Source organism: Egretta garzetta, unplaced genomic scaffold (genome assembly GCF_000687185.1).
Source record: "Egretta garzetta isolate BGI_Z169 unplaced genomic scaffold, ASM68718v1 scaffold409, whole genome shotgun sequence".
In the NCBI taxonomy this organism is placed as follows: Eukaryota; Metazoa; Chordata; class Aves; order Pelecaniformes; family Ardeidae; genus Egretta; species Egretta garzetta.
The window spans coordinates 285,574-294,795 of NW_009260767.1; the positions used below are offsets into that span (position 1 = coordinate 285,574).

Genomic DNA, 9,222 nt, shown 5'->3' on the forward strand with positions numbered 1-9,222 from the left:
CCTCTACAGAGGCAATGAGGCTTCCGGGAGAGGCTGTGGCAGGCCAGAACACCCAGCAACGCTACCTGTAATGCAGTATCAGCTCCCCAGTGAGCTTTCTCAACAAACTCTCTACCACGTGTGCATTATCATACCTAAGGGCACCTGAGGTCATATCTATTTGAACATGCGTATTGTCTATACAGACACGGGAAAATACCCAAGGCAGACAAGTGGTTTCCATGAGAAGCTCAGAGAACTGAGGTCAGTGTCCACAGCCTGCAAGCTCCTTCAGGGCTCAGCACCCCTCTATAAGCCAGGTGGAAAGGAACCACAATGAGATAATTCAGAAGGAAAGAGGAAGAGGAAATCACTGCAGATCTGTGAAATATGTGATCTTAGGCTGATAAATATTTCTCTCTGCAATATTAGGTGTACACAATTGATTTAGCGGGGAGAGTGGCATATTTAGCTACATGTCATGGTGCTTGAATTGTGGCCAGTGTTTTTCAGTAATGTTCTTAGTCAAGGAGAAAAACTTAATCTACAGCTGTCATTCATACTTCTCAGAAAGGGTTCTGCTGTTGTCCTTACCCAGTGGAGCCACCGGCGAGCCATCCCGTGGTGCAGCCAGCAAAAGAACAATCCAGAACAGCCCTTTTCAGTTCTTCTGCAGTTGCTAAGCGAGCACTCAGGTCAACACAAGCTTTCTCAGCTTCAGCTAAATCCAGACCCTGAGAGTTGTTCTTGGACTCAAGTGCAAACACTTTCCCTGCAGCACCAAGAAAGGACATGTCACTCGTCATGATATTGTATTCAATACATATTCAACAAAAATATTGCAAATTGTCACCAAATAAAGTCTTCTTGCTTTTACTAAGTTCTTCTTAATGTGCAGCCTACTTCTTGAATGAGTAATTTTACCAGCACTGTAAATACCCTCAATCTTGGCTTTTTCTTTTAGTTTTGCTCGTGAACAGAAAAGCAAGTATGGCTAAGCCCCTACTCATTCCCAGCCCACATGAGATGCTTGTCTTGCCTATAGGTCTATGCTTAAGATCTGGAGAGAGAAAGCCCGACACTCTCACATGCACATATACAGTCAGAGTCAAAACATCTCCTGTAGGTTATAACACTGGAATTCATTACTAAGCATATTACAGATACATTTATAACAATTACATCTATATAACAAGCACAAATCGAAAAGCCAGTATTGCAACTCATTCTTCCAAGTCAGAGAGAGATTTATACTTATTCTCTGAAATCAAAACTATGTAATTCTATGGCAACTTGTGCTAAATGCTGCTGCAAAGTTTTTGTATCTTTCTGGAAAGACGGAGGGAATTTTTTTCTTAATGGAAGGCTTTTTTTGAATGAGCGTGAGAACATACTTAGCATAACAATTTCTCGTGTTATTTTTATTTTCAGTTCAGTTTATTTTACTTTAATTTATCTAACACTGAAAGCTGCAAGGGTGAAAGTTAGAGGTTTTGGCAACAGGGCAGTTGGGTTTTTGGCAATAAAGCTTGAGAAGTTACTGGGTTATGGAATAAACACATTAGCTGGATGTCTCCAGAAAAAGAAATAAACAATGATATAGTTTATAGTGCTGATGTTTAAAAAGCCACAAGCATCTTCTTTCTGAAGATAACATCCCCCAGAATACCTTCTCAATTTCAAAGGTACAGACTTAGGTGGCTTGCAGGTGCAGGAAGACAACTTTTAAGCACTGTTCATTCAGTAAATGCCTGGAAATACTTATGCCTTATTTCAAGAGCAGATTAGTGGTAGTGGTTACATGCATAGCTTCCAGCACATACCAAGTGTTGACTACATAGCTAGCTTCACACCCATAGGATACATTGACCAGTATCAGGAATCCCTCAGACTGATTCAGCCTGATTCCGTACCACGAGGCACCCCCACCGCACATTATTTCAACAAATTGATAAATATTTATCTAATCCTAAATATATGGAACTGTTACAGGGCAGGCTTGTACCTGGAAGCTTTCTGTTCTTATCTGTGCACAGTTCTTACAGCAAAAAATACACAGTTCCTTTCATGTAAATAATGTCATTTGTGTTCACATTAGCTATCAAGCACAGGTGGAGCCTCATGAAGATTCCTACTTTGATGGGAATTCTACATGCACACAGCAAGAAGTCATCCTGACTTGGGCAGATAGCAAATTAAATAAGCGGGACAAGCAGTGTACCCAGGGTGATCTTCTCATGCAGTTAACAGCAGTTGGCCAAGGAATGTGACCCAGAAGCACAGATCAGTGTCCTAACCACTAGATTACATAGTCTCTTGCTTCTCAACTATAATCAATACCATGAATTGTAATTAGAACAGGGGAGTTTACACAGAACAGTGAAAAAAGCAAGCCTCTACATTCCTGAGTACCAAAACCTCAGGATTCTTTCCAAAATGCCCCAAATAATGCACATGACTCTAACGTAGGCTGATGTTTCCAAAGCCCTGTGAATAGATGTAGTGAAGTATGCATGGGGTAGGGAGGGAGAGAATATAAACAGAAGGATGATGGTTTTAAACAACGATTCCTAAGTTGTGGACTGACTTTCATTAGTAAAGGTAAGCAGGGATTGAGTATAATGTTTTACTGAGGCTTTGTCCCAAATAAAAATGTGTCCACATCCTACATTTCACAATATGGCTGTCAGGATTGAGATGCATCGTCAAAGACATATAGAGCAAGTTCGTGTAACATCCGACTTACCTAAATCATAAATATTAGCCCTATCTTCCAGCCATTAGTATTTTAGTTAGAAGACTTAAAAAAGAAAACCATTAAGAATCAAGTTCCATCTAGATCTAATTAGAAGAAATTAAGTTCATCATTAGTCTTTTCACCAGTAAGTGACAATTACATTTTTAGAGGAGTTTAGCTAGCCAAGACTGAGACTGAGACAGCATTCCTTAACTACTGTTATGTGTTTGCTAGTACTTAAGATAAATTAACTTTTTATTAGAAACTATGAAGATGCTGGTTCAAAACAGACTCCTGTCCTTTAAAAAGGTATCTGGGTATCCAAATCATGTAGACAAATAGTTTTAAGGGTAAGCTAGGAGGGACTTACTGGTTGGGAAAATTATAGTGAACTGCTTTATAGGAAATTCTGGTTAGCCAGAAGTGGATACAGAAGGCTGAACTTCTTACCAGACCAACTTGGGAATCTTCTCCAAGAAGCAACATGGCCATCTGCCCAGTTTTTAACGTGTCCTCTGTTTTGCCTAATTTCTTACTTAGAAAATATAATAGCAAGTAAGGTTCACTTATTTGAAGCTTGACCAATGGAACAGCTGGATCCCCAGTATCCTGAGCTGTGTCACATTACTGGGGGGCATTTACAGGAAAAAAATACAGGAGACATGCTAGCATGATAATAGGAAAATATAAAAACAGATCAAAACAGGAAAACCTCATAAATAAGTAAGAATACAACATCAAAATTGAATTTTGCACCTTAAGATGGCATGGCTAACATGCTTGAGATTTTAATGTATTGAATTTTTCTCACTTTTAATCACAAAAATGGTATTGTGTTCAAGCTTGGGATTGAAGGGTCCTGGTTAAATATTTTTAAAATTTTTATCACTGCTAGTTGTAATGAAAAGTTTTTAAAAAAGGTTTGTCTGATGATATCACAGACAATTTTGGTACTGGGCTTGTGAAAAATGCAGGTGGTATCCCCTTTCTCTCTAGCACATTATGACAGCGTAGGGACATGGTTTAGTGGTGGAATGGCAGTGTTAGGGTAACGGTTGGACTTGATGATCTTAAAGGCCTTTTCCAAACTAAATGATTCTATGATTCTATGTGTAGCTGAGATGAATTTTCTCTGAGATAATATCAAGAGATGTATTGCCATTTTGGTTTAATATGCAACTTTAAATATGAGACTGTTTTACATTTCTGTAAGGTACAGGATGAAGGATCAGGTCTTTGTGTTTATTTGTGTGAAGAACATAGTATGCTTGGTTGTGCTGGGTTGTGGAACCTTTTAACAGCCACCACATCTGAGCTCCCTCTCAACTCTCTCCATTTCTGCCCCGTAACATTTGTTTCCTATAATGTGATGATGAGACAGGTGGTGTGGAAATTTGCTCCCAAAACTCTACGTACTTTTCTGAAGCCTCTTTAAACAAAGCCAATCCCTTTGGTTTCAAGATCAAGCTAAAAATCCATGCAAAGTAGTCTTTCTCAGAAGGCTTAATGCATATATTGAGCCTAGCAGGTTCAGAAAGAAAAATGTCCTTGTCACAGTAAGTTTCTTCAGGTTCCCCATCGAAACCAGTGAAAAAGTTTTCATTTCAATGGTAAGATGTAAATGATAAGACATAATTCTTCCAACTGTTAATAACAGCTGGATTCATAGTTCAGAAGAAAAACTCACACTTGAAACCAAAAAGAGTCTTTCTTTAATAAATAGCCTATATTATATCGATAGCCTCTACCATCATCTGACACTAGTATTACAGAATATTGGTTATATTTTGATATATTGATAAAAGAATAATTTTTATTATTGTTGGCACCAAAACTTTGTAAACAAGCAATAGCTGAATCTAGTTTTTACTTAAGAGTTTCCCAATATATTCTGATCAAAAACATTACCAGAGAAGCATAGATCTCAAGGCTTCTAGAATTCATTTTTATCACCTTGCTCAACTCCTGCATAACTAGACTGTAGATTTTCCCCAATAATTCCAACATCTAGTCCAAAAATTCATGGTTGAACTCAAGCATGTCTTTTCAAAAGGCATCCGGTCATGATTCAATGACTCCAAGTAATGGAGAATTTGCAGTACACTTTATAGTAAACGGTTCCAATGGTTCATTACTCTCACTCCACCTTATTTCCAGATTCGAATTTTGCTAAACTCAGCTTCTAACAACTGGACCTTATTATGCTTTCGAGATGGAAGAGCTGTCTGCAATCAAATGTGTGGAAGTGCACAAAAGGGACTCTTCAAAAATAAAATCAATCCAAACCCATTTCTTCATAGTTTTAGGAATCTCAGTGGAATTAGTAGAATTTTCTTGCTTACCAAGGAGACAGAGTTTGACTAACTTATTCTAATAGAGTAACAGATAAACCAGGAAGTTCTTCTGAGGCATATAGGCACAGTGCAAAGCCCACTGAAATTAATTCAAAGTTAAAATATACTTTGAAATAAAAATGCCTCTCACAAATAATATAAAATGAAAGCACTTTAAAAGGTATGCCTGGTGTGCCAATCTCATGACATGATAACTAGTTCAAAGGATAAAACCTAATAATTTTCAACAAGGTAAATGTGGTAAAAGACGTGCAAATGTGGAGTCTAATTTATTTTTACTTAAATGTTAAAAACTTCAAATTGAGGTAAAAGAGAGCAGAGGAAGGGAAGGTCATTTCTGCACTTCAAGAGCAATTTAATTTCCATTTCTATGGCTGTGTGTAACAATGGCCTTGATTGTAACAGTAAGGGTGGAGGATTCAGTAAAACTGTACAATTACAGACAGAGATTTGGGTAATTACCAGTTCTGCTTAGTGTTCATGAATGTAGAGTTTATTTCTGCGAGAAACTAAAATGAATGATGTCTTATTTAATTCAAATTGCTTAAAATATTACATCATCAGAAAACTAGCAAAACTGGGAGGTCGCCTTTGAGTTCCTCCTCAGCTAAATTCAGTTTGAGCTTAAATCTTAATTTTACTACACGCTTTAGAATCGAAGAGTTGGAATTGTTTAGGCCTTTATTTTTGCAACATACAAGAATATATGCTGGTTTGCAAGCGGGAGCCTGAAATGCTTAGACACCTGCTGCTCAAATGTAAGTGCCTAGAAAGAGCAGAAGAGAAAAAGCAGACTTTTTTCTTCTTCTTTACACAAAACATGCAAAGCAAGCCAAAGGAAAGAGTATAGTAGGGGGGGGTTTCCTACCTTTGATGTCAGACATATCTGGTTCTAGCTCAGAGGTATGTATCTCAGATCCTCACCTAATTGTGCCTCACTTTCTGGATTCAGGTTCCTTCCATGTGCAACCTCTGCAGTCACTATGCATGGTAACTACCAGATGACTGGCTTGACCAATACGCCTTCCATTTAGCCCAAATTTAGCCAACAGACCAACACCCCTCTGGAATGACGAGTAAAGTTTTGCAATTAGCACTTTTTTTTCAATTCAGGAGTGTCTTAGTAAGGTAGATTAATCTCCATCATTCTCTCCTGACACGCTCTGTCTCAGAGCAAGTACTCTGCAGAAAACTATGGTTCATATGTATGGATGTTTTAGCAGCCATGAAAAGACAAAGTCAAAAAAAGCAGAGGTGACTCCTGTGAAGGATGCATGAAGCTGCACCCTTGTTCTATTCCAGCGCAAACATAAAGAAATTTTAAAAACCCTGCATTTGCAGTGGTATAATTGAGACCCATCATGATAACCTGTATTATTCTCCAGTAACTACACTAACAGTAGCAGCACACATGGTACGTCAGAGCAGGAATAAGCCCTTGAGGAGCCTTCTGTCCCCCTGACCCTGACCTCAACAGCTATGAGCAAGCACATTTCAATCGTAAAAAAAGCTGCAAAGTGAAACAAAGCTATCCTTTATTATTTCAGCATTTACCTTGGTCTTCCTGGAGTCAATCTGCACCATAGCAATATGTGCTATGGTAAATACTAGTCAAAAGAGATCAATTAATCTTCAAGGCTTTACACCTTCACCAGACCTCGATGGTCTCCAGTTTTATTTGCCTGCTCTCTGTCATTATTTTTGTGCGAGATAATAAAGCGAAACTCTTCCTTAGGGAAATATACGGTAACCCGTTTCAGAGGTTTGCCTGTAACAGGGGCCCGTCTGAATTTCACAGGGTTTTACAAGGTGAATTCAAAATCCCTTCAGCCATTTGCAAAACAGTCGGTCACTTTTAGTGAAAAATAACAAATACGTACATACATATGTGTCACCCAGAATGGTCCTTTGGCACTTAAGTGACATTTGCTTGTATTAGAGAGTAGCACAATTGTATTTTCACCTACAACTTACACAAAAGAGAAAGTGGTTCCCTGTCTGGATCAGGCCAGAATCTGTTATAAAAGAAAGTATCCGTCCTGTTTCGTACTCTCAGATCTTCTTAAATATGTAAGCCTACATGTAGTGCTAAATTTTAAAGTTCACATAAAGTGTTTCCTTCTGTATCAACGTATAGTAAGACAGATGGTTTATAGGGCAGTGTTACAGTTGTTTGCTTGAATATTAATATTAGGAGAACACACTGAAGAGCAGGTTAATAGAGGACTCTCACATTTTTCCACAATGATTCTTAGAAGTTAAAAATGGAAACTACAGTGTTATAATCATGCTCTACAACTATATTGTACTTCAGATATTCTACCCTCTAATTCTTCTAATTGCTTTACCATGTGTGAAGTAAATTTGACAAACTGTTGAATGACAATTAAAATCTGTCATGAACTCTGCCTTAAAAAGATCTCCAACATTTTTTTCCCTTTCTCTTTTAGAGGACGTCTGTTTAGGAACCAAGAAGATGCCATTAATTCTATAGAAATAATACAAATTGGGAGGTGCTCTTGGAAAGGTAAGGGAATTCTTCAGATGAAGCATTCTTAGCAAGAGAAATTAATCATTCTTGTCCTGTCCCCTTTTCTTAAGTTCTGTGCAGAACCCTCTTTCATGGGTATGCATTTTTTTTTCCTCATTTCAGAGGCATTTTGCTAGGGAAGAAGTATTCCCTAAAATCAGAATTGCAGTTGTGCCTACTGCAACACAGTGGAGTTGCCTGACACATTTATTTTCCTTTATTCTTAATGAAAAGTAATTTTCTTCAAATTTACAAGACAGGGTTCTGTCGTATTAATGGTATTTTACACAAAGTAGTAGAAACATACAGGCAAGATGAATTTTCTCCCTTTCCTTTGCCATACTTTGTCATCAGCTCCAATAAATTTAGGTTAAAGAGGAAAAATACTCTGAGAACAAAAAGAAGAGGTTTTTATTGCCCCATAATGTTTAAGATCTGTTCTCTGGAATAATGCAGCAAACATCAACGGTAAAGGATTAGTGTACCGAAAAAAAAATAAAAATCCTGAGATCAGGCATAAATCTATCGCAGCTGTGAAAGTGAAAAAATGTGGCCATTCAGCATTGCTCTCCCAGGAAAAGACACAGTTGTCTCAAAAATAAATCATGTTTTTGCTAAGGCAAGTTTACTTACTACATGCTTAACCATTAAAAGGGCAATAGGCTACTGGAAACTTTCAAGGGATGCAGCTATTCAGGATTATCGTCAGCGAGTAAAAAGTCCCATTTCAGAGTAACCGGTAGCTGGTGCTTCAGCCAAATTCATGTCCTGATCAAATCCTTCAGCAGTGAAGTGCAGATGAAACTCAGGTGCAGAAAGGTGAGCAGTCCTCTTCAGCGTGTGTGGTACCAAACAGAACAGGTTATAAGGAAAAGCCTTTGACTTCTTGTCTTCCCTTCCTCGAGTACCTGCCCCTATAAATTGACACCGGGGGGCATCTGAAGTGGCCAGATAGGGGAGTTCTTTGGAGAAAAGATACTTTTAATTATAAGGAGAGCTGTCCTAAAATATAGCTGTCTTCTTATTCGTGTTCTGGCTTTGCTTTATTATTCTAATTTCCTCTGGAAAAGTTCACTATCCTGTCGCTTTGTTGTAATAAAATAATCTTAGCCTTCTGGGATCTTGTTTCCTTTCTGTGCTTAACCCCAGGATATTTGTAGAGTCTCAAAAACCTCTGAATCAGACGTTTCCTAACCCAAACTGGGGCGTGTATTTAAGTTTCTTATTAAAAAAAAAAAAGGCGGGGGTTTTTTTTTTTTTTTTTTTTTGCAATAACACATTTCAACATACAGCTCTCATTCCAGCCATAGCAACCCAGCCCAAACTGAACGGGGAACTCACCATCAGCCTGAACAGAGATGATCTGAAGGATGAAGAAGACAGATCCCACGCCCTGGAGAAAGGTGAGAGACAATCTCGGAGAGCCTGAAGCCATCGCCCTGCTTGCAAAGCCCTCCGCTGCAGGAGGTTGGCTGCCGAGGCTTTTTCTCTCTCCTCCTCTGCACTTTCACAGTGGGGTCTGCAGTGATGATTTTGAGGAGTGCTTTCCCTCGGCAGGATCCTGCGTCTTGGGTTTGCACTGAAGGCGGGAGGGGTGGAAAAGAAAAAAAAAAAAAAAAAAA

At 38.5% G+C, this 9,222-nt stretch overlaps 1 protein-coding gene across 1 annotated transcript in view; it reads right to left on the minus strand.

Moving 5' to 3' along the window:
* The window catches only part of SUSD5 (sushi domain containing 5), a 41,230-nt gene extending 32,195 nt beyond the window's left edge, over window positions 1-9,035 (minus strand). The window contains exons 1-2 of the mRNA XM_009646138.2: window positions 8,942-9,035; window positions 574-751 (exon numbers count right to left, since the gene is read on the minus strand). Coding sequence (XP_009644433.1) covers window positions 574-751; window positions 8,942-9,035 — 272 coding nt within the window. The remainder of the gene's footprint in view (window positions 1-573; window positions 752-8,941) is intronic.
* Between the last annotated feature and the right edge of the window lie 187 nt (window positions 9,036-9,222).